The following is a 26541-nucleotide window of genomic DNA, read 5'->3' as shown; positions in this document are numbered from 1 at the left end:
GTGATAGCCGTGGAAGACTCCTCCACCGGAAACTAGACACAATTTAAAAAAATAAAAAAATCTTAACGCTTGCCAAAAGGCTACGTATTTCCTTTTATGACGGAATTTTGAATGCACGAATCCTACTCTTTTGTTTACGCACTAATTCAAAAACATTTGTATTAATGTGCGAATAAAAGAAATCACTTCCGCTCAAAAAATAAAAACACCGGAAGTTTATCACTCCCGAACAATAAAAACTTACGTTAAAGTTAGCTTACTTTTTAAGTTCTTACATCATTTCCAAATTATAGTAAAGCGAATACATTAAATTTAACCATTATTGGTAATACCCCAAAAAAAACTGCAATCGTAATGTCAAAGTTAAGCCGTACTTCGTAACGAGGTGAAGCTTTTAAATACTTAATTCCATTTAATAGGGCCTAATCCCAGTCCATTCATTGTATTGGTATTAATTCAATTGGGATAAATTCAATTTTTTAAACATCACTTATAAAAAAAAAGTAAAGTAAAGTAATCGTCTATTTTTTCAGGCGGAACTTAACGTCCAACTACCATTTTCTAGGTGTCGTGGACGGAGCTGACTAGCAAACGTACTTTACTATTTCTCATATTAATCATTAAATAAAATCCAAGGCCTAGACCAGAAAAATCAAACCCACTAAACCAACAATACATCTTAGCTTTGCGGGTCTAGCCTATAACCGCCAAACATACTTTACTATAAATTTCTCATATTAACCATTAAATAAAATCGAAAGCCTAGACCAGGGGAATCGAACCCACTAAACCAACAATACATCTTAGCATTGCGGGTCTAGCCTATAACCCCCTAACATACTTTACTATAAACTCATATTAACCATTAAATAAAATCGAAAGCCTAGACCAGGGGAATCGAACCCACTAACCAACAATACATCTTAGCTTTGCGGGTCTAGCCTATAACCGCCTAACATACTTTATTATAAATTTCTCATATATCATATGCGTTAGTGTGGTGGGTTCCTATAAATTCAAGAGGGTTGACTTTTTTAAGTACCTCGGATCCGGACCCAAGGGAATGAAATATCAGCAGAGGTTAAAAAGTAGAACAATAAGCGCGAATCGATTCTACTTTGGACTCGCCAAACAGATGAAAAGCAAGCTGATAGCTCTAGGGAGACTAAAAAATCATCCTCTACAAGACACTAATTCGCCCAGTTATAACTTATGGTTCGGAAACGTGGGCTTTTTCTGAAAACAGATGGAAAAAAAAAACCTCCTGATTTTTTTTAGAGAAAGATCTTTAGAAGAATATAATTGGACCAATTCGGGATGGCCCGAAAACTTGGCGAAAACCACTAACACGGAAATCTACTCTCTGTACGAAGAATCGGACAACAGTAAAGTGATAAGAGGATAGGCAGACTAAGATGGGCGCGGGACATGTGGCTAGAATGTGTGATGATGACGTGGCCGAAGAGGCTTACTATACGGCGGTAGGAAGAGAGGCAAGCCAAGGCTACGTTGGCTGGACGGAGTGAAGGTTACCCCGGCGGTGCTGTGTGTACTTGACTGGAAAGTGGCTGCCCTAAATAGGGAAAACTGGCAGAAGCATTTGACGGAGGCCAAGGTTCGCTAGGCGGACTGTCGCGCCGAAGAAGAAGAAGAAGATATGCGTTAGTACCTAAGCGGGGGGTTGAAACGGGTACTCTGCACGTGTTGTGTCAGTGTGAAGGGCTCGTGTGGCTCCTCGGGGAGGAAAAACCAAGGCCTGTGTACCCAGCAGTCGCTCTCCAGAATTAAGAGTCTGATCAAAAGGACAGGTCTGGAGGGCGAGCTCTAAAGTTGGGGGGTTCCACAATAGATCCAAAGGGGACGCAGTGGCTAGGCCTTGAGGCCGCCCTAATCTAATCTAATCTAGTACCTAAGGGCTCATATTAACCTTAAGAGTATAAAGCAACAGCAATTAAAACTTAGCTCATATTATCATAAAAATAAATTAGGCAACTTAGTTCAAAAATAAATTCTAATTATTATAATAAAGGTGTGACTTTAGTGTAAAGGTTTAACTCTCTGAAGAGCCCTCAAGCTGTAAGCTTGTGAGTTTTGAGCTTGAGAAGCTTGAGTAAATTTTAAAGGGATCTCAAAAACTTCTGCTAAAAAATTCGGATTCGATCACAATACGTCTTCTTTCTTGCTTGGAGGTGACCACAGTAACGTTTATACTTTTTTCGCCTCACAATAATTCGTCATCATATTAGCGGAAGTGCTAAAAGCTTATCCCCTCCACATGGTCCTCAGTTGTCAGATTAAAACATTAATGAAATTATATACCAAACAATTGCTGATGTCACCGCCATTACTTTATTCCCTCCTTCCGGTTCTATATATCATCGTACATGCTCTTACATTCAAGGAGCTCGCAAAGCAAAAAATAGATAAAAAAAAAGTTCATTAAATAAATACATAGATAAATTAATAAGGGCATACATAAAAATACGTCACGCGAAATTTTAATTAAAAAGATACGTCATCATTAGTAAGAAAATATCTTTATATCCATTTTTCCTGGTTAAGGTTTTTAACATTCCTCCTTAATTGGGTTCATTTCTGGGTAAAGGTAAAGGGATAATGGCTTCCCTTCACCTCTTAGTCTGCTGCATTTGTCCCATATCCATTGTGACATGTCCCGCGGTGGTGGTCACGACAAGTTCTATAAACTAGAAACATAGTCCGCAGTTTTATTTTATCCTAAGACCATGGCACACGGTGCCGATCTGTAGCCGTGGGCAGCGGGTAGTTGAAAAAGATCTTGTAACACGATGTAGTGCAGCTAGAGAGAAAAATCCTTTTCTGGTGACCATTTCATCAGTTAAGTAAAACTTTCGCGAATATATATTTGCAGGATACTTCTCAATAAAATAGTAAGTTCAAAAAACAAAAAATCATAAGTTTGGTGTTTTTTTTTTTTTTACTAGAATATAAGAAAACAAGTAAATTCAGAAGGAGTTTGTCTCTTACTGTCGTGGTGATAACATCGTTCAGTATTGCTCTTTAAACTGTGAATGTTTTTAATGAGTTGTAAGTTGTGTATCAATCTGTAAATTTACCTGTTGTTACTTTATTAATTAAAGATAATCTTCCCAAACTTAAAAGAAAACCCATCGAGTGGAAGTGTAGAAAAAAGAAAAAAGAAATTAAAGTAACTACTACATTTGAGAAGATCCAGTTATAGTGTTTATTAGCGGAGTGTACTGTTCATGTTTACTTTATACTGAGTAAGTAAAACTTCAGCTTCTTCTATTGAACGCCCATTAATATCTCTAAATAATTCATTTTTTCTTTCGCATGTTATTTTAAAATTTATCCCACTAAAAAACTACTACAAGTAATTCTACTATTCGAATATAGTTAACTGTTAATATGTCCGAATTTGAGCAACTTAAAGAAATACTCTGTCAATTTAAGGCGGAAATAAAGGAAGACATTAATTCTATGAAAAAAGATATTAGTAAATTATCTGACATCCTAAGTGATCATACACAGAAATATGCGGAATTACAAAAAAGAAACATGCAATTAGTGGCCAAAATTGAAAAGCAAGAAGAAATATTTCAAAATTTGTCCAGGAAAAACAATATATTAGTTCACGGAATGCCAGCTTTCCCAAACGAAAGCAATGATATTCTGGAAGAAAAATTTATTGATTTCTGCAATAACAAGTTATCGACAGAGGTTAAATCTGACGATATAAACTTTATAAAAAGATTGAGTATTAAAATTAGAAAGGATGGCCCGATACTTGTTTCTTTCGTATCTTTTAAAAAGAAAATAAACATTTTTAAGAATATAAAGTTACTGAAAAACACTGACTTTTCAATATCAAATGATCTTGACAAAAAAACCATAAATAGAAGGAAAAGTTTACGTCAGTTGCAACTAAAATTAATAGGCGAAGGAAATTCCGTTAAGCTGAGAAACAACGGTCTTATTATTAATAACAAGTTTGTGCACCACGAAAACCTATCTTTAAAACAGGCTACGCCAGTCTTACAGTCTCCTAGTTTACAGGCATCGGACGAGAGGAAGAAGAAAAGAAGAAGAGATATGATAGTGAAAAGTCAGACTACAATTCCTGGCCTTTTTCGAGTCAGGACCACCTCAGAGTCTTCTACTGGACAATCTGAAAAATGCTGAGAACAGGACTAAACCTCTAGAAAAATTTTATGTTCTATTTTGGAATATCAGTGGCTTTCACAACATTTTCAAACTTGACCAGCATCAACTCTCAAAACTTGAAAACGCAGCCATTGTAGGTGTTGTAGAAACATGGTTACAAACTAGTATAATTACACCTTACTTCCTAAATAATTTCCACTGTCTTGAAATTAAAGCTACAAAGGACAAACACATGGGCCGCGCCAGTGGAGGCATTGCTGTCTTCATTAACAAATCTTTAACTTTAATTAAAACTATCGTACAAAGTAACTATTGCATATTTCTCGAATTATTACACGTAAGCCAATTTATTATAGTAGGTATCGTCTATTTGCCACCCTCAGTTGACTCTAAACTCTGCATAGATTCACTGGAAGAAATAATAAATGACGTTCACAGTAATAACCCACATCACACAATAATCATAGCCGGAGATTTTAATTCTCGAATCCAAGAACTCAATAATGGGGAGCCTATTTTTTTCGATGGCACACAATTATGCCCTAAAAGAACTAGTCTGGACAAACACCTGAATTTCAGAGGAAAGTTGTTAGTGGATGCGATGGAAAACAACGGCTTTACAAATGTAAATGGGCGCAGCCTCAGTGACAACCCTGCACAGTACACGTACGTATCCCGGACTGGAAAATCTGTTAATGACCTCATTTGGATTAATAACTCAAAAATAGGGGAAATTTTTGACTTTGAAGTTTTGTCATTCCCTGAATTCTCCGACCACCTGCTATGTCAACTCATTTTGAATTTTGGCTATTTTTCAACAAACTCGTGCACCACAGATGTAGTGCATAGTTACGGAAGAGAAACTATAAAATGGGAAGAAATAAATAAAATATCAGAATTTATGTACTGTCTTAAGACCTCTAAAGGCATATATCTATCATCCGACTCTCCTGATATACTAGCTGACAATTTCAACACAGTTATTAAGGTCGCTGCTGTTTGTGCAAACTTGATAGCTCTTAGACCTAATACAAAATATAACCAATACATCAGAAACAAATGGTTTAATGTGGAATGTTACATACTAAAGAAGAAAACCAGGAAGAGTTACCGAACATGGAGAAACTGCCAAACAGATCAGAACCTCTCACTCTACTTAGACAATAAGAAACTGTATCGTAATGCACTGAGCATAGCTAAACATACCTACTACGAGAAACTCACTGAGGGTATATCTAACGTCAGAGATTCACATACTTTCTGGAAAACGATAAAGTCTTTTTGCTTCAAACAGTGTAATACTAAGCAATCTTTAGTAACACTCAATGACTGGGAAAAACACTTAAAGAATATGAACCCGGAAATGAATGTGGAGCCATTACCTCTAACTTGTGGTACTGAAGCGGCAATTGTTCATCTGGAAGGAGACATTACAATGGAAGAGTTACTGATAACTATTAAAAAAACAAAAAACAGCAAATCACCGGGAGATGACGGTATCCCGAACGAGGTATATAAGCATCTTCCAGCTGAGTGGCATCAGTATCTTCTCAACCTCTTTAACTGCATTTTAGAGCATGAACAAGTGCCAAGGATGTGGGCGAAAGCCTTAATCACAATGATTTACAAGAATGGAGACCCATCTAACGCAGCTAATTATAGACCTATAGCTCTGATAAACAACATACTTAAGATATTTACCTCGATACTCGCTCAACGTGTACTCAAATGGGCTGACATTACCTGTTCTCTCCCTGAACATCAGGCAGGATTCAGACCCCATAGAGGCTGTATAGACAACATTTTCACGTTACATTCTTTTATCGAGAACAAATTAAATAAAAAGGGTCAATACCTCTACTCCGTATTCATAGATCTCAAACAAGCGTTTGACTCGATAAATCATTCCCTATTATGGCAAAAATTAACATATCTCAACTTTAGCCCTAAACTGATTAGAACACTAAGAGATTTATACTTTAAAACTTCCTGCTCAGTTCTCACCTCAATCGGCAAGTCAAATGAAGTGCATTTAACTACTGGAGTGCTACAAGGAGACTCTCTTAGCCCAATCCTGTTCTCACTTTTCATCAGCGATATTGAAGTGTATTTTCGGAAGCGCAATTTAATAGGCGTCTCTATTGATAGTATTAACGATGTGATTATGCTTGCCTACGCAGACGATTTAGTCTTACTAGCAGACAGCCCCATAGACTTGCAAAAAAAGATAAATGTTCTTCAGTCATACTGTGAAATTAATGGTCTAACAGTTAATGTGAATAAGACCAAGATTGTAATTTTCCATAAGAGCCCGCACCAGAAAAAACATTCACAATTCTTCATCTATGACCAACCAATAGAAATTAAAAAATCTTTTGTCTACCTAGGTTTTACGTTTTCAAGTACTGGACTCTTCAAACAATCTGCAGACGCTCAAATATCTAAAAGTTTTTCCGCTTTTGGTTCCGCAAAAGCTGTAATCAACAAAACGTCAGCAAACTCTTGGCCAGTCTCCCAGAAACTACTACACTCCATTATCCTCTCCATACTATTATATAGTGCAGAAGTATGGTCGCTACCTTACCTGGATAAAATAGAAGCAGTACCACCAAGGTTCTACAAATCTATATTACGCCTACCACTGTCTACTCCTCACCATTTCATCCGCCTAGAAACTCAAGATTATGTTCTACACTACCAAGTATTCTCCAGGACAATTAATTGGCTAATAAAATTGTTATTAATGCCACCGGATAGATATCCAAGAATATGCTATAATCGCCTCTTAATTATGGATTCACTACACCCTAACTTGAAAACTAATTGGATCACCCAGATCAAGCAATTGTTTTACTCCATAAATAGAACAGAAATTTTCAACTCTCAAGATCCTTTTCTTATCATGCAATATAGATCTGAAATCGTTGAGGCGTTGGTGGAAAGAAGGACACAGATAGATATCAACAGAGCCAATATATCTTCCTACAATGAAGATTTCTCTCAGTTATACCCCTCTTTTAATTATTTACATTTTAATATGAGCTTCGATAAAATTCGTTTAGCATGTCAGCTCCGACTAGCCAGTGCAAAAGAAATCAAAATCTTTACAAAACATTTCAACTGTGCCATAGACTGTACCGAAGAATGTCACGTGTGTGGCTGCCAAGAAGCCGAAACCCTTCTTCATGTACTTTGGCAATGTCCAGCTTATCAACCACTGAGAGATCTTTATCTGAAAGACTACAGCTCCGATATTCTTCTCATGACCTCACAAAACTCCGTCAGTTCTGTTTATCAGTACTTTTTAAATGTTATAAAAATTCGCTCAAACATTCTCAATACTTAATTAATTCTTTATTAATAACTCATTAATAACTTAGATTAAAAAACAAATAATTGTTAAATTAATAACTATATTGTTTTCCGATCTGTTCAAGTTTAATTACTACAAATTTCATTACGGTAACCAAAAGAAAAGTTAAATAATTTATTTTTATTTTACCAAGAAATTTTGATGTTTTGGTAACTAAAAGAAGTGATATAATTTTTATTTTTACTTAAATTTATATTTATTATATTTATTTAAATCATTGCAAACATTATTATTGTAATAATTTATCATAATCAACCTCATGATACTATTAGCTTCTTATTTTCATATTATTATTTTTTTTACTTTTTAGTATTACATTTTCTGTAATCTCAAGTATGTTTTAAGTTCATTTCAAAGTAAATTTCCTTTCCATAAATTGATATGTAAAATCTTTTTTGTTTCTCTTTAAATTTAATTTCAATTTAAAGGTTGTGTGTAAAACCATTATGTTATTATAATCTAGATGATAGTGACAAACTCTTGTAAAAAAGTTTAACTTTTGTACAATAAAGATTAATAATAAAAAGTAAATTCAGAAGTGAATATAAATAATATACATATTATTATTGAGTTATAGAGGTTTGAAATTTGAACCGTTTGCAAAACCTCAAAACTTTAACCTTCCATAACTCAATAACTATAACCACTAAAACGTCCCCATTTATGTCAGTTATAGAGCTAATATTTCTCTACAGTTGAGTAAAGGAACCATTGAAATGTGAACAATAGGAAGAGAGATATAGAGGTTTGAAATTTGAACCGTTTCCAACACCTCTAAAATGTTAACCTTCAATATCTCAATAACTATTATTACTAAAACATTGCTATTTATGTCAGTTATAGAGCTAATATTTCTCTACAATTGAGTAAAGGAACCATTGAAATGTGAACATCAGAAAGAGGGATATAGAGGTTTGAAATTTGAACCGTTTCCAAAGCCTCTAAAATTTTAACCTTCCATATCTCAATAACTATTATTACTAAAACATTGCTATTTATGTCAGTTATAGAGCTAATATTTCTCTACAATTGAGTAAAGGAACCATTGAAATGTGAACAACAGAAAGAGAGATATAGAAGTTTGAAATTTGAACCGTTTCCAAAACCTTCAAAATTTAACCTTCAATATCTCAAAAACTATTATTACATAAACATTGCTATTTATGTCAGTTATATAGCTATGTTTTTTCTACAATTGAGTAAGGGAACCATTGAAATGTGATCAATAGGAAGAGAGATATAGAGGTTTGAAATTTGAACCGTTTCCAAAACCTTCAAAATTTAACCTTCAATATCTCAAAAACTATTATTACATAAACATTGCTATTTATGTCAGTTATATAGCTATGTTTTTTCTACAATTGAGTAAGGGAACCATTGAAATGTGATCAATAGGAAGAGAGATATAGAGGTTTGAAATTTGAACCGTTTCCAAAACCTCCAAACTTTAACCTTCAATATCTCAATAACTATTATTACTAAAACATTGCTATTTATGTCAGTTATATAGCTATGTTTTTTCTACAATTGAGTAAAGGAACCATTGAAATGTGAACAATAGGAAGAGAGATATAGAGGTTTAAAGTTTTTAGGAAACCTCCATACTTTAACCTTCAATATCTCAATAACTATTATTACTAAAACATTCCTATTTATACCAGTTATAGAGCTAATATTTCTCTACAATTGAGTAAAGGAACCATTGAAATGTGATCAATAGGAAGAGAGATATAGAGGTTTGAAATTTGAACCGTTTCCAAAACCTCCAAACTTTAACCTTCAATATCTCAATAACTATTATTACTAAAACATTGCTATTTATGTCAGTTATATAGCTATGTTTTTTCTACAATTGAGTAAAGGAACCATTGAAATGTGAACAATAGGAAGAGAGATATAGAGGTTTTAAGTTTTTAGGAAACCTCCATACTTTAACCTTCAATATCTCCATAACTATTATCACTAAAACATTCCTATTTATACCAGTTATAGAGCTAATATTTCTCTACAATTGAGTAAAGGAACCATTGAAATGTGAACAACAGAAAGAGAGATATAGAGGTTTAAAGTTTTTAGGAAACCTCCATACTTTAACCTTCAATATCTCAATAACTATTATTACTAAAACATTGCTATTTATGTCAGTTATAGAGCTATGTTTTCTCTACAATTGAGTAAAGAAACCATTGAAATGTGAACATCAGAAAGAGAGATATAGAGGTTTGAAATTTGAACCGTTTCCAAAACCTCTAAAATTTTAACCTTCAATATCTCAATAACTATTATTACTAAAACATTGCTATTTATACCAGTTATAGAACTATGTTTTCTCTACAATTGAGTAAAGGAACCATTGAAATGTGAACAACAGAAAGAGAGATATAGAGGTTTGAAATTTGAACCGTTTCCAAAACCTCTAAAATTTTAACCTTCAATATCTCAATAACTATTATTACTAAAACATTGCTATTTATACCAGTTATAGAGAAAACTTTTCTCTACAATCCTATTAAATTTATTTATGCTAATAATAGTATTAATAAATCCCCATAGTATTATAAACGGGATGATAAGGCAGGAAGTGCTAAAGAAGTAGGGAAATTATGCTTTCCCACTTGTATCCCATAACAGCGCATATATTTTATCGTTTCATTTTATCGCTTGTATATAAATATTAAAGCATGCTTTGAATACTTAACGCTTTTTATGCTTATCGTGTTTATTATTTTTAATAATAAATCATAATAACTCTTTATTACTTAACAGCTTCCATAGCATTTCTCTTTTTATCATCCATATCTCTTTGGAAATGATAGCGCGAGCTTTTCTTTTATAGCTTTTATGTTCTATGTATGAGTAAGGGGTAATAAAATGGAGAGTGGAAAAACATACGTCAATAAAAAATATAAAGCTTTCCACTTCTCATTAAAATGTTAATATTATATGATCATTCTATTTCAGAATATACCGGAACTTTGTAACTTTCCTGTTACTCCCATTGGTTGATCCTTTTTCCTGCACGAAAAGAAATTCAAAATATATATTGGAATACCTAATTGCGATAATTACAAAAAAAGCTATCATCTTTAACCACTCGACTACCTCTCATCATAAAGGAAATAATCTGGAGTTGAAAACACCCGGATACGACTTCCTCTTCACGAAGTTCACTTCTCCTTCCTGGAAATGGAGGCATTTCCAGTGAAAACTAGAGAATCAAAAGTCTGCCGATTAAAGATACTTCCCACTTCCTGCCCAAAAAGGAAATGGCCACTGATTCTGGGGAGAATTATTTTTTTCACCCCCATAATTACGTAACCCTTATCCTTTCAAATAATAGTCCGTTCAAAAAATCAAGGGTCGGTGGGTGGGGGGGGGGGAATGGCACCGGCCATTGCAGCTGGCGATTCACATTCACACCCGGTCCCCATGGTAACCAGTTTAGAGTATAACCTTGAGACCGAGGCTACCTGAGCGTGCGCGGATGAAGGAAATAGGTAAGTAAGGTAACTTGGTGCGCCTAGCTACCCCCTTGTATATAACCTTATTAAATATTCATCAACATCATCATCTGTGAATAAACCAGTTAATACTGAGGGGGTTACTCTTCTAACTTATATATATATATATATATCTCATACAAGGACTCCCCATTATATAGAAGGCACTGCAATCATCGGCCATTTACAATCAATCTCTCTCTCTCTCTCTCTCTCTCTGTTACGTCCTCTTAAGAGAAATTATTAAAATCAATTATGGACTTTTCAACAGAAGTAAACGGTTTATGAGATACTCAAGGTCATAGAAATCTAAGTTTGAACACACTCACAGGACTTCCTTTAAGAACCCCCCTCCAATGGACTGCCCTAAGACCAATTTTCATCAAAAAAAAAGAAAAATCATTGCATCATTCCATTAACCCTGGGTTTTAAATAATATTCAAAAAGAAAAACCAAGATAATAGTGGAAGCTTAACAATAACCTCGGCTTTGTAAATAAAGATGGCCGAGGATGAAGAGGTAAAAACCAAACACAGAGAAATTTTTTTGCGGAAAAATTAGGGTGGTATCCTGTTGCTCATCAAAACTAGGAGGAGTCAATATCCATGGATTAAAATATGAACTTACAGACTTACAGAAACATAATAATAAGGGGCAATCCGTCAGCTATGCATCGGAATGTTTGGGACTCTTGACTGATTTATATTCAGAAATGTACGTAAAAGAAAGAATTATAGTAGATTAGATTAGATTAGACTAGGGCGGCCTCAAGGGCTACGCCACTGCGACCCCTTTAGATCTATTGTGGCTCCCCGCACTCTAGAGCTCACCCTCCAGACCCGTCCTTTTAATCAGACTCTTAATGCTGGAGAATGACTCTTGGGTAAAGCTGCACAGTCCTTGGTTTTTCCTCCCCGAGAAGTAACATCCTTAGCCATACGAGCCCCTCGCACTGTCACAACACGTGCAGAGTGCCGTTTCCTCCTCTTCCTGACAGAACCTACAGAGGCTATCATCTGCCAGGCCCCATGCGTTAATCTTATCATCTGCGAGCTTGCAATGGCCCAGTTAATAGGCCTACAATTATCCTTATAGCCCCACCACGGCCTTGATGGATTAATTCTGCAGTCAGCCTCGGCGAATAGCCTCTAATGAACTCCTTCGCCTGTCTCTGCCCCAGTGATGTTGAGCCACTACTCCTGAGACCTACTCTGCACCTATAAGTTAATGGTCGCAGCCTTAACACACTTCGGAACACTTCAGGCGTCGAAGAAAAAGGGAAATAGAAATACTCATATAAAAGACCCCCTGGGGGACTTAAAAATGACCCAGCGGCGCACCCTAGGACCGCCAAGAAAATATATATCACTTCTTCAGACCAGAAGAGACCATGGAGGTGCCCTTAAAAGCGTGCAGCAAAATTTTCCTTCTTTCCCCGCAACTATAATTTTCATTTGAAAAAAAAAAATTCCCCTGATGAAAATTCATTTTAAAACGATTCTTGAGTTGGGGGTAAGCATTCCTCTAAGTTCCATAACAGGATGACTTTTTCTTTTTTTTTTAATTTTCTATCATTTCAAATTGTTAGACCTATTTCCCCACTTAGGTTTCAAAAGGTTTTCTCAAACTTTTAAAAAGGTACGAAGGGTACTGGTGACATCATACTTCCTTCAACCGTATCATTTTAACACAATGAACACGCACAATTTCGAAACCAAATATTACTTTGCGGAGAGGTAGTCGTTTAAGAATCACAAATAAACAAATAATCCTCGAATAAAACAAAAGAACCTATAAATAAAAAACTGTGCATCTATATTTGTTGACTCACACAAGTATGTACATTATTTAGAAGGCATTGGGAATGGTGACCTGCCATGTTTATTATTGTTATAACGTACGATATTTTAATTTGTATATTTATAAAAATCCCCCACCATGTTTCTCATTCGTTCAGAGGACGTATATTATCCCCACCACCTCCTTTTAGCCAGTTTTGGACTGATCCAAGCTATTATAATATACACGTACAGTTTTATATAAACGTTGGCATTGTAATAGTTCAAGTGGCAAATAAGTGTCATTTATTCTCGCTTCCATAAACAAATGCATCCAGATCTAGTAAGATTCTTACAATATCTGCTGAGACGTCACTGTAATCGAAATGCTGGGAAGATTGTTTATCATTTATTACAAGGTAAAATAACAGTATATTATATACAATAATTCTATAAAGTGCTAATTTTCCTTTAAAATCAAAACCAAAAGACAACCTTTACCAATTTTACGAAATTATCTTTTTTTGAAGTAAGTCAAAACAAATGAAAATTTTCGAAGAAAACTTCCAATAAAGGGCTTCCCGGAAACTAACTTCCGTTAATACAGTACACATACCAAAAATGGCACTTTACTGGGCAACTAAAATCCAAGAAGCCGGTTTTTGTTTTCTGTTTTCCGAGAAAATTCTCACACTCTAAACCGGGGGGAACTTCCGGTCAATTTCTTTTCCGATTGGTTTTTCTTTAAATTTGAAAAAAAAAATTAGGTCGTCCTAGAATTGTTTATTAATAATAATAATGGTCGAGACGAAAAGGCCGATATTTTCATCGATTTTCATGAAAATGTAAAAGCATTGAAAAGGTTTTGTTTTTTTAAAAATAAAATCGCGGAAAAATAAATAATTAATTCTACTTTTACAGATTCCATTTACCCCCTCCCCAAAAATCCCCAAATGCCCCCAAGAATCGCGTATAACGATTTGTATGGCAATTTTCCACAAATAGGACCCGGCAAAAAAATCTTCAGGTAAAAAACTATATTATATTTCGCCACTACAAAAATCAACAGTGACATGTTACGTTACGTTATTTTTTTGTTTACCAAACCACCCAATAAAAACGTTTTCAATGTTAAAATGGCACATTAAAGCCACGCCCCTCTTGCTGGAAGAACCTTTAATTGAATTTACCTCGAAAAAATGTTACGAATAAAACTTATATGGATTTACAAGTTTACAAAAAATAAATAAATAAATAAAAAATGAAGATAACCCCCCCAAAAAAAAATGTGAACACTCACACGACTTCAAAAAAAATTAACACGTGATTCAAAAATTTCAGCCAACCCAAAAAAAAAAAAAAAAAGGACTGGATGTAACAGCTGTAAACAGGATGTAAACACTGGAAAAGAATATAATGCTAAGAATAACTACAAAAATAATCGTTTTGTTCAGTTTGCACCGGAAACATGCATTCTGGAGGCGGAAGAGTCTTGGGAAAAATGGTCCTACGGGCGGAAGTATTGTTCCAGAAAGGATATAGCAGGAAGTCCTTAGTACTTCATGCTGATGGAGAATGTAGCCTGCCAACTGAACAGCAGCTCGTTTCTGTGAAGGTTTTCCTACTTTTTCTTCACGATTAACGTGGACGAGTAACCCCCCCGTCTTTATCTTTAAACTTGGGACCCACTCTTATGATCTTACAGTTTAAGTTTTGAAATGTTTGGGGGTGGAGAAAGGTAAAGGATTCTGTGTAAACATTTCTCTCTGAATTAATCTGGTGTCTACTTAGTGCAATGTACGGATCTACAAACGGTATGCGTGCGTAAATTAGAAATATGTTACCCAATTCTGGTTCTTAATTACTATTTCACTAGACAAAGGTTGGAGCCCAAATCTTTCTGGGAAAGCTTCCCGTACAATGCAAAAGAAAAGTTCTAAAGATCAGAGCTAAACGACTGAAATACTACAGTCAGTAGCACTGTAAAAGTAAAGTAATCGTCAAGTTTTTCAGGCGGGGCTTAACGTCCAACTAACAATTAGATGTCGTGGACGGAGGCGAATAGCAAACATACTTTACTATAAATTTCTCATATTAACCATTAAATAAAATCCAAGGCCTAGACCAGGGGAATCGAACCCACTAAACCTACAATACATCTTAGCTTTGCAGGTCTAGCCTATAACCGCCTAACATACTTTACTATAAATTTCACATATTAACCATTAAATAAAATCCAAGGCCTAGACCAGGGGAATCGAACCCACTAAACCTACAATACATCTTAGCTTTGCGGGTCTAGCCTATAACCGCCTAACATACTTTACTATAAATTTCACATATTAACCATTAAATAAAATCCAAGGCCTAGACCAGGGGAATCGAACCCACTAAACCTACAATACATCTTAGCATTGCGGGTCTAGCCTATAACAGCCTACATACTTTACTGTCAATCTCTCATGTTAACCATTAAATAAAATCCAAGGCCTAGACCGGGGGAATCGAACCCACTAAACCAACAATACATCTTAGCTTTGCGGGTCTAGCCTATAACCGCCTAACATACTTTACTATAAATTTCACATATTAACCATTAAATAAAATCCAAGGCCTAGACCAGGGGAATCGAACCCACTAAACCTACAATACATCTTAGCATTGCGGGTCTAGCCTATAACAGCCTACATACTTTACTGTCAATCTCTCATGTTAACCATTAAATAAAATCCAAGGCCTAGACCGGGGGAATCGAACCCACTAAACCAACAATACATCTTAGCATTGCGGGTCTAGCCTATAACAGCCTACATACTTTACTGTCAATCTCTCATGTTAACCATTAAATAAAATCCAAGGCCTCTAGATTAGGGAATCGAACCCACTAAACCAACAATACATCTTAGCTTTGCGGGTCTAGCCTATAACCGCCTAACATACTTTACTATAAAGTTCTCATATTAACCATTAAATAAAATCCAAGGCCCTAGACCGGGGAGAATCGAACCCACTAAACCAACAATACATCTTAGCTTTGCGGGTCTAGTATCTTAACCGCTCGGCTATCGTGGCGCCCAGCTAAGCTGCGTCTTTTTTTGCCAGATTCTTAGTATTTATCTGGAAAATTTAGAGTTTTCATTTTGTAAGTTTAGTGTTTGTTGAGTCTCATTAAATTTTATTAACGGCATAGAGTGTAGTTCACCACCACTTTTGTATATTTATAATAAAAGTTCTACTAATTAAAAGTTTTACCTAAACTTGAATATTCTACAGCTTGTATTAATTATAAAATTAATAAAATTTAAATTTCTAAGTTTCATTGTATAAATTAATTATGAAGAATAAATTTTATGAAGGAAAAGAAACTTTTCTCTTTTCTTAGAATTTTCTGATGAAGGTTAATGAAGATGGTTGTAAGCTGTTCCATTTTATAGAAATAGCACTTTAAAGGAATCTTAAATAGCGAATGATACTTCTGAAGACAGAGCTAAGTTACAGCTTCCCTCACTAAGGCGCCCAGAATACATAAAAAAAAGTTAAATATAACTGAAAAAAAACAACGTTAAAATCAAAGTGTTAGATAAGGGCTTAACATTCTTTACGTCCAAGTTTAAGTCGTGAAACCTAAAAAAGGAAGTCTTAAAAAAAACTGTTCCGAACAGTTGCACTTCCGGTTCACTAATACTGATACAATCCGGAAATTAGATTAGACATTCCATTCTCATGTATCTCCTGAACAAAAAACGACAGTTTAAAAAGTTGAGTATAAGAGTTAATAAAACGTCAAAAAGGTAAACAAATCAGCTAGTATCCAACATTTCATTCATATTTCAGCTCGCAATTTCAGCCATTGATCATTAGTAATATTTATGAAGACGTAACAAACAATTTATCATTATTATAACCAAAAAAATTGTTATGAATGAAATGGCCAGCATAAGGGTTTGTAACATTTAATAGATTCTAAAAAATATTAATGAAAAGTTAATGCAGTAAAATTACTCAGATAATATCAATGAAGTATTAATGAAATGTTGGGTACTTTCTGATTTGTGATCGACCATTATACTTAACTTTTTAAACTGTTAAGTTCTTTTGTTGAACAGTTATTTTTGGAGGGGGCCTTCTATACAGGGGGCTTACTCCTCTCCCATTTGATGTACAGTGTCGAGTCCCCCTACACATCTACATAAAATTCCGAATCGAATGACACCTCATTCATGAAAATCGGTTCACGCGTTTAGGCGCTACGTTGTTTACAAAAAAGGTAACAATAACAACAACAAGAACATTTTCTGAAAATGCCGTTTTGGCCTATTTTCAGAAACGTATTTCTCGAAATCTATTAGATCTGAGTTGTTGCAAAAAAATTACAGTTATAAAGGAAGATTTGCCCTATATTTTAAAGAAAATTTGGGAATTTTATCTTTTATAGAAAAAGAGAAAAAAATTATCAAAGTTGGGTGTTTTTCAACGTTACGCTTTTTCTGGTGCAGTTTTTGACGATCATCCCTTATACAACTGTCCTCGCCGGACATTTTTAATATGATGTTCCCTTTACTTGTACCAACATCTATGGACCAAACCAATTACACTAAATTTAACAATAAATAATTACTTTAAACATAATTTAAGTGAATTTCTAACAACTAATAACTTTATTCAAACTATAAATTGCATTAAAAAAAAACTATTAAAAAAGTCTTGAAATAAGATCACAGAACAAATATGGCCGCCCCTTAATTGGTAGAAAACGATCAGGTGAATGTAAAGCATTTAACTAAGAGTGAAACAGAGTGACCAACTTAAGTTACAAAAATAAATTAAATTCCCTAAAACATCTGTTTTTTGTATTTATATTAATAGTTGGTACCATTGGGTATGTACAAAAACAAAACAAACTTCTTAGAATCTCCATTGTTAATCTTATTTTTAAGTAAATAAAAGTTAGATCTTTATTAAAATCTTATCATTTATTGCATGTTTTCTTTCTGAATGTTTATTTTAAACATTTTATTTTTTTTTTCTTATCTTTAATTCACTTTAAATATTATTATTAATGAAAATAATCTAATTTTGAACACCCACACGACTTTTATTAATTATCGTTATAATTCACAACTAAGAGAAAAATAAAATGAAAATGTCCAAAATAAACATGTTTTGAAAATTATATTTCCGGTTTCATACTTCTAGTGTAATGCGGAATAAAAAAAGTTAACGAAATATTTTCCTGAAGTTGAAGAAAGTAAAATCTAGATCAGTGGTTCTTAACCTTTTCATAGACGCGGAACACAATTATATGTATATATTTTTCTCGCGGAACACTAACATTAAATAATTTGAAATTCGGTTTTTAGCAAGAACTTAAAATTAAATTCAAATTTAAAAAAAAGGGACAATTTTTTGTTTTCGTATCTTTCCTAAATTTCAATACATTTAAAATTGAAATTTCGCAGAACACTTGGACCATATTCGCGGAACACCGGTTAAGAACCACTGCTTTATATCTTCTAAAATTATAGATCTGTGCACAAAATAACTATAGTTTATAATTGAGAAAATAAAAGTGTACAAGAGAACAAAATTCCATACGAATACGTGGTTCACGATGGGAGATATAGAACAGCAATAATTTTACAGAATTTCATGACCCAAAAAATTTTCAACCCTTTATATCTTCTACATTTATAGATCTGTGCACAAAATAACTATAGTTTATAATTGAGAAAATAAAAGTGTATAAGAGAAAAAAATTTCATACGAATACATGCTTCACAGTGGGAGATATAGAACGGCCACAATTTTACAGAATTTCATGACCCAAAAAATTTTCAACCCTTTATTTCTTCTAAAATTATAGATCTGTGCACAAAATAACTATAGTTTTTAATTGAGAAAAACAAAGTGTACAAAAGAACAAAATTTCATACGAATACATGCTTCACAGTGGGAGATATAGAACGGCCACAATTTTACAGAATTTCATGACCCAAAAAATTTTCAACCCTTTATTTCTTCTAAAATTATAGATCTGTGCACAAAATAACTATAGTTTATAATTGAGAAAATAAAAGTGTACAAGAGAACAAAATTTCATACGAATACATGCTTCACAGTGGGAGATATAGAACGGCCACAATTTTACAGAATTTCATGACCCAAAAAATTTTCAACCCTTTATTTCTTCTAAAATTATAGATCTGTGCACAAAATAACTATAGTTTATTACTACACCCACACGACTTTTATTAATTATCGTTATAATTCACAACTAAGAGAAAAATAAAAATTGACGTGCTGTGACGACTTTTTTTTTTGGTCACATTTAAATTTTCCTTGACAAAATGTCGGAAAAATTTCTGAACAATGAAAAACACCTACTTAATAAAGGAGGCATTTTTCTTGACTACCAATTTTATTTTAATTACAGAATTTTCAATGCACGCTCATATAATCTTCTTCTTCTTGATTGGTCTTTACGTTTTCCTTTACTTTGAGGTGTGCAATTACGTGAGGTTCAATTTGTCGTCCAGGAACATTCAAGAAAACTGCTATGACCGGTGGTTTCCCAAATGACGTAACAAAAGTTGAGATGGAGTAATCATAATTCATACTTAAAACATACACACACACACGGGCACGCACAGACCATTTTCTTTTTAATTCAAGAAGATATTTTGACATTAAAAAATAACTGCGTCGAATACTAAATTGTTGTTTTTTACGTTTTTTCCTAGCATAAATTAACTTCCCTATTATTTGCCATTAAAATCAATTAAGTGATTACGTCTTAAACAACATTATTGATTATAGTAATGGATTTATCTGGCCTTCAACCAATCAACCATTCTGCTGTTAGCTTGCATATCCCTCTCTGTTACTTGTTTGTGTAATTACTTATTAAAAAAAATACAAACACGGCTTTTTCGTAGCAAATATGCTGAATTTGACTTTTCCTTGAAACTGATGAATATTTACAAACAAAAAAAAGAAATCTATTTGACTACAGTGTTATAAATGACGTCACTGTAATAAAAGGAAGCATGGACTTTACACAGCTATCACAGAACCTCACTAAAATCTAGGATACCCTAAGAAAAGGTATCAGAACTGTACACTGCTCATTTCCGGCGAATAAACAAGTCTATCCTGGAATTTTACTTAACGAAGAAGATTCCTGGAAAATGAGAACCAAAATATTTTAGGGGAATTATTATTTTGGGAGATACTTCTACAAGAAACTTCTACATGTTTTGAACATTATATTTCCGGTTTCACACTTCTAGTGTAATGCGTAATCAAAAAAGTTAACGAAATATTTTCCTGAAGTGAAAGAAAGTAAAATCTAGATCATTGAATGAAAGTGAAAGACCACCATTTTATGCACTGGGTAACTGTGCTTTTATTGGTGAGGGAGTGGCTTACGGTGTTACTACGTCATCAGCTACAGCCCGCCTACTACACTCATCCCGTTCTCCAATGAGATTAGCGAATCGTTTTTGGTCATTGTTTCTAGGAAAAATACTATTTAAATTTTTTTTACTAATTTTTCCCTCATAGGTATTTGATAAATTATCGAACAATGTAATAAAAATTGATATTGCGAAAATGTCCAAAATAAACATGTTTTGAAAATTATATTTCCGGTTTCATACTTCTAGTGTAATGCGGAATAAAAAAAGTTAACGAAATATTTTCCTGAAGTTGAAGAAAGTAAAATCTAGATCATTGAATGAAAGTGAAAGACCACCATTTTATGCACTGGGTAACTGTGCTTTTATTGGTGAGGGAGTGGCTTACGGTGTTACTACGTCATCAGCTACAGCCCGCCTACTACACTCATCCCGTTCTCCAATGAGATTAGCGAATCGTTTTTGGTCATTGTTTCTAGGAAAAATACTATTTAAATTTTTTTTACTAATTTTTCCCCCATAGGTATTTGATAAACTATCGAATAATACAATAAAAATTGATATTGCGAAAATGTCCAAAATAAACATGTTTTGAAAATTATATTTCCGGTTTCACACTTCTAGTGTAATGCGTAATCAAAAAAGTTAACGAAATATTTTCCTGAAGTTGAAGAAAGTAAAATCTAGATCATTGAATGAAAGTGAAAGACCACCATTTTATGCACTGGGTAACTGTGCTTTTATTGGTGAGGGAGTGGCTTACGGTGTTACTACGTCATCAGCTACAGCCCGCCTACTACACTCATCCCGTTCTCCAATGAGATTAGCGAATCGTTTTTGGTCATTGTTTCTAGGAAAAATACTATTTAAATTTTTTTTACTAATTTTTCCCTCATAGGTATTTGATAAATTATCGAATAATGTAATAAAAATTGATATTGCGAAAATGTCCAAAATAAACATGTTTTGAAAATTATATTTCCGGTTTCATACTTCTAGTGTAATGCGGAATAAAAAAAGTTAACGAAATATTTTCCTGAAGTTGAAGAAAGTAAAATCTAGATCAGTGGTTCTTAACCTTTTCATAGACGCGGAACACAATTATATGTATATATTTTTCTCGCGGAACACTAACATTAAATAATTTGAAATTCGGTTTTTAGCAAGAACTTAAAATTAAATTCAAATTTAAAAAAAGGGACAATTTTTTGTTTTCGTATCTTTCCTAAATTTCAATACATTTAAAATTGAAATTTCGCAGAACACTTGGACCATATTCGCGGAACACCGGTTAAGAACCACTGCTTTATATCTTCTAAAATTATAGATCTGTGCACAAAATAACTATAGTTTATAATTGAGAAAATAAAAGTGTACAAGAGAACAAAATTCCATACGAATACGTGGTTCACGATGGGAGATATAGAACAGCAATAATTTTACAGAATTTCATGACCCAAAAAATTTTCAACCCTTTATATCTTCTACATTTATAGATCTGTGCACAAAATAACTATAGTTTATAATTGAGAAAATAAAAGTGTATAAGAGAAAAAAATTTCATACGAATACATGCTTCACAGTGGGAGATATAGAACGGCCACAATTTTACAGAATTTCATGACCCAAAAAATTTTCAACCCTTTATTTCTTCTAAAATTATAGATCTGTGCACAAAATAACTATAGTTTTTAATTGAGAAAAACAAAGTGTACAAAAGAACAAAATTTCATACGAATACATGCTTCACAGTGGGAGATATAGAACGGCCACAATTTTACAGAATTTCATGACCCAAAAAATTTTCAACCCTTTATTTCTTCTAAAATTATAGATCTGTGCACAAAATAACTATAGTTTATAATTGAGAAAATAAAAGTGTACAAGAGAACAAAATTTCATACGAATACATGCTTCACAGTGGGAGATATAGAACGGCCACAATTTTACAGAATTTCATGACCCAAAAAATTTTCAACCCTTTATTTCTTCTAAAATTATAGATCTGTGCACAAAATAACTATAGTTTATTACTACACCCACACGACTTTTATTAATTATCGTTATAATTCACAACTAAGAGAAAAATAAAAATTGACGTGCTGTGACGACTTTTTTTTTTGGTCACATTTAAATTTTCCTTGACAAAATGTCGGAAAAATTTCTGAACAATGAAAAACACCTACTTAATAAAGGAGGCATTTTTCTTGACTACCAATTTTATTTTAATTACAGAATTTTCAATGCACGCTCATATAATCTTCTTCTTCTTGATTGGTCTTTACGTTTTCCTTTACTTTGAGGTGTGCAATTACGTGAGGTTCAATTTGTCGTCCAGGAACATTCAAGAAAACTGCTATGACCGGTGGTTTCCCAAATGACGTAACAAAAGTTGAGATGGAGTAATCATAATTCATACTTAAAACATACACACACACACGGGCACGCACAGACCATTTTCTTTTTAATTCAAGAAGATATTTTGACATTAAAAAATAACTGCGTCGAATACTAAATTGTTGTTTTTTACGTTTTTTCCTAGCATAAATTAACTTCCCTATTATTTGCCATTAAAATCAATTAAGTGATTACGTCTTAAACAACATTATTGATTATAGTAATGGATTTATCTGGCCTTCAACCAATCAACCATTCTGCTGTTAGCTTGCATATCCCTCTCTGTTACTTGTTTGTGTAATTACTTATTAAAAAAAATACAAACACGGCTTTTTCGTAGCAAATATGCTGAATTTGACTTTTCCTTGAAACTGATGAATATTTACAAACAAAAAAAAGAAATCTATTTGACTACAGTGTTATAAATGACGTCACTGTAATAAAAGGAAGCATGGACTTTACACAGCTATCACAGAACCTCACTAAAATCTAGGATACCCTAAGAAAAGGTATCAGAACTGTACACTGCTCATTTCCGGCGAATAAACAAGTCTATCCTGGAATTTTACTTAACGAAGAAGATTCCTGGAAAATGAGAACCAAAATATTTTAGGGGAATTATTATTTTGGGAGATACTTCTACAAGAAACTTCTACATGTTTTGAACATTATATTTCCGGTTTCACACTTCTAGTGTAATGCGTAATCAAAAAAGTTAACGAAATATTTTCCTGAAGTGAAAGAAAGTAAAATCTAGATCATTGAATGAAAGTGAAAGACCACCATTTTATGCACTGGGTAACTGTGCTTTTATTGGTGAGGGAGTGGCTTACGGTGTTACTACGTCATCAGCTACAGCCCGCCTACTACACTCATCCCGTTCTCCAATGAGATTAGCGAATCGTTTTTGGTCATTGTTTCTAGGAAAAATACTATTTAAATTTTTTTTACTAATTTTTCCCTCATAGGTATTTGATAAATTATCGAACAATGTAATAAAAATTGATATTGCGAAAATGTCCAAAATAAACATGTTTTGAAAATTATATTTCCGGTTTCATACTTCTAGTGTAATGCGGAATAAAAAAAGTTAACGAAATATTTTCCTGAAGTTGAAGAAAGTAAAATCTAGATCATTGAATGAAAGTGAAAGACCACCATTTTATGCACTGGGTAACTGTGCTTTTATTGGTGAGGGAGTGGCTTACGGTGTTACTACGTCATCAGCTACAGCCCGCCTACTACACTCATCCCGTTCTCCAATGAGATTAGCGAATCGTTTTTGGTCATTGTTTCTAGGAAAAATACTATTTAAATTTTTTTTACTAATTTTTCCCTCATAGGTATTTGATAAATTATCGAATAATGTAATAAAAATTGATATTGCGAAAATGTCCAAAATAAACATGTTTTGAAAATTATATTTCCGGTTTCATACTTCTAGTGTAATGCGGAATAAAAAAAGTTAACGAAATATTTTCCTGAAGTTGAAGAAAGTAAAATCTAGATCAGTGGTTCTTAACCTTTTCATAGACGCGGAACACAATTATATGTATATATTTTTCTCGCGGAACACTAACATTAAATAATTTGAAATTCGGTTTTTAGCAAGAACTTAAAATTAAATTCAAATTTAAAAAAAAGGGACAATTTTTTGTTTTCGTATCTTTCCTAAATTTCAATACATTTAAAATTGAAATTTCGCAGAACACTTGGACCATATTCGCGGAACACCGGTTAAGAACCACTGCTTTATATCTTCTAAAATTATAGATCTGTGCACAAAATAACTATAGTTTATAATTGAGAAAATAAAAGTGTACAAGAGAACAAAATTCCATACGAATACGTGGTTCACGATGGGAGATATAGAACAGCAATAATTTTACAGAATTTCATGACCCAAAAAATTTTCAACCCTTTATATCTTCTACATTTATAGATCTGTGCACAAAATAACTATAGTTTATAATTGAGAAAATAAAAGTGTATAAGAGAAAAAAATTTCATACGAATACATGCTTCACAGTGGGAGATATAGAACGGCCACAATTTTACAGAATTTCATGACCCAAAAAATTTTCAACCCTTTATTTCTTCTAAAATTATAGATCTGTGCACAAAATAACTATAGTTTTTAATTGAGAAAAACAAAGTGTACAAAAGAACAAAATTTCATACGAATACATGCTTCACAGTGGGAGATATAGAACGGCCACAATTTTACAGAATTTCATGACCCAAAAAATTTTCAACCCTTTATTTCTTCTAAAATTATAGATCTGTGCACAAAATAACTATAGTTTATAATTGAGAAAATAAAAGTGTACAAGAGAACAAAATTTCATACGAATACATGCTTCACAGTGGGAGATATAGAACGGCCACAATTTTACAGAATTTCATGACCCAAAAAATTTTCAACCCTTTATTTCTTCTAAAATTATAGATCTGTGCACAAAATAACTATAGTTTATTACTACACCCACACGACTTTTATTAATTATCGTTATAATTCACAACTAAGAGAAAAATAAAAATTGACGTGCTGTGACGACTTTTTTTTTTGGTCACATTTAAATTTTCCTTGACAAAATGTCGGAAAAATTTCTGAACAATGAAAAACACCTACTTAATAAAGGAGGCATTTTTCTTGACTACCAATTTTATTTTAATTACAGAATTTTCAATGCACGCTCATATAATCTTCTTCTTCTTGATTGGTCTTTACGTTTTCCTTTACTTTGAGGTGTGCAATTACGTGAGGTTCAATTTGTCGTCCAGGAACATTCAAGAAAACTGCTATGACCGGTGGTTTCCCAAATGACGTAACAAAAGTTGAGATGGAGTAATCATAATTCATACTTAAAACATACACACACACACGGGCACGCACAGACCATTTTCTTTTTAATTCAAGAAGATATTTTGACATTAAAAAATAACTGCGTCGAATACTAAATTGTTGTTTTTTACGTTTTTTCCTAGCATAAATTAACTTCCCTATTATTTGCCATTAAAATCAATTAAGTGATTACGTCTTAAACAACATTATTGATTATAGTAATGGATTTATCTGGCCTTCAACCAATCAACCATTCTGCTGTTAGCTTGCATATCCCTCTCTGTTACTTGTTTGTGTAATTACTTATTAAAAAAAATACAAACACGGCTTTTTCGTAGCAAATATGCTGAATTTGACTTTTCCTTGAAACTGATGAATATTTACAAACAAAAAAAAGAAATCTATTTGACTACAGTGTTATAAATGACGTCACTGTAATAAAAGGAAGCATGGACTTTACACAGCTATCACAGAACCTCACTAAAATCTAGGATACCCTAAGAAAAGGTATCAGAACTGTACACTGCTCATTTCCGGCGAATAAACAAGTCTATCCTGGAATTTTACTTAACGAAGAAGATTCCTGGAAAATGAGAACCAAAATATTTTAGGGGAATTATTATTTTGGGAGATACTTCTACAAGAAACTTCTACATGTTTTGAACATTATATTTCCGGTTTCACACTTCTAGTGTAATGCGTAATCAAAAAAGTTAACGAAATATTTTCCTGAAGTGAAAGAAAGTAAAATCTAGATCATTGAATGAAAGTGAAAGACCACCATTTTATGCACTGGGTAACTGTGCTTTTATTGGTGAGGGAGTGGCTTACGGTGTTACTACGTCATCAGCTACAGCCCGCCTACTACACTCATCCCGTTCTCCAATGAGATTAGCGAATCGTTTTTGGTCATTGTTTCTAGGAAAAATACTATTTAAATTTTTTTTACTAATTTTTCCCTCATAGGTATTTGATAAATTATCGAACAATGTAATAAAAATTGATATTGCGAAAATGTCCAAAATAAACATGTTTTGAAAATTATATTTCCGGTTTCATACTTCTAGTG

General features: G+C 33.3%; 1 protein-coding gene across 5 annotated transcripts in view; it reads left to right on the top strand.

Annotated features, from left to right (window-relative positions):
* Epac (Exchange protein directly activated by cAMP) overlaps positions 1-26541 on the top strand; it is a 374689-nt gene that overhangs the window by 296299 nt on the left and 51849 nt on the right. Inside the window, exon 1 of one of the 5 annotated variants that reach the window (XM_074115268.1) lies at positions 12635-13234. The exons of the other annotated variants lie outside the window; for them this stretch is intronic. Coding sequence (XP_073971369.1) covers positions 13144-13234 — 91 coding nt within the window. The 5' untranslated portion in view covers positions 12635-13143. Of the gene's footprint in view, positions 1-12634; positions 13235-26541 lie in introns of those variants that run through there. 5 annotated transcript variants of the gene reach the window in all.

This window comes from Rhodnius prolixus, unplaced genomic scaffold, assembly GCF_049639745.1.
Source record: "Rhodnius prolixus isolate KJV_2025 unplaced genomic scaffold, Rpr scaffold_7, whole genome shotgun sequence".
Taxonomy (NCBI): domain Eukaryota; kingdom Metazoa; phylum Arthropoda; class Insecta; order Hemiptera; family Reduviidae; genus Rhodnius; species Rhodnius prolixus.
Note: the sequence above shows the minus strand (reverse complement) of the source record. Positions and strands in the feature narration are given on the sequence as shown.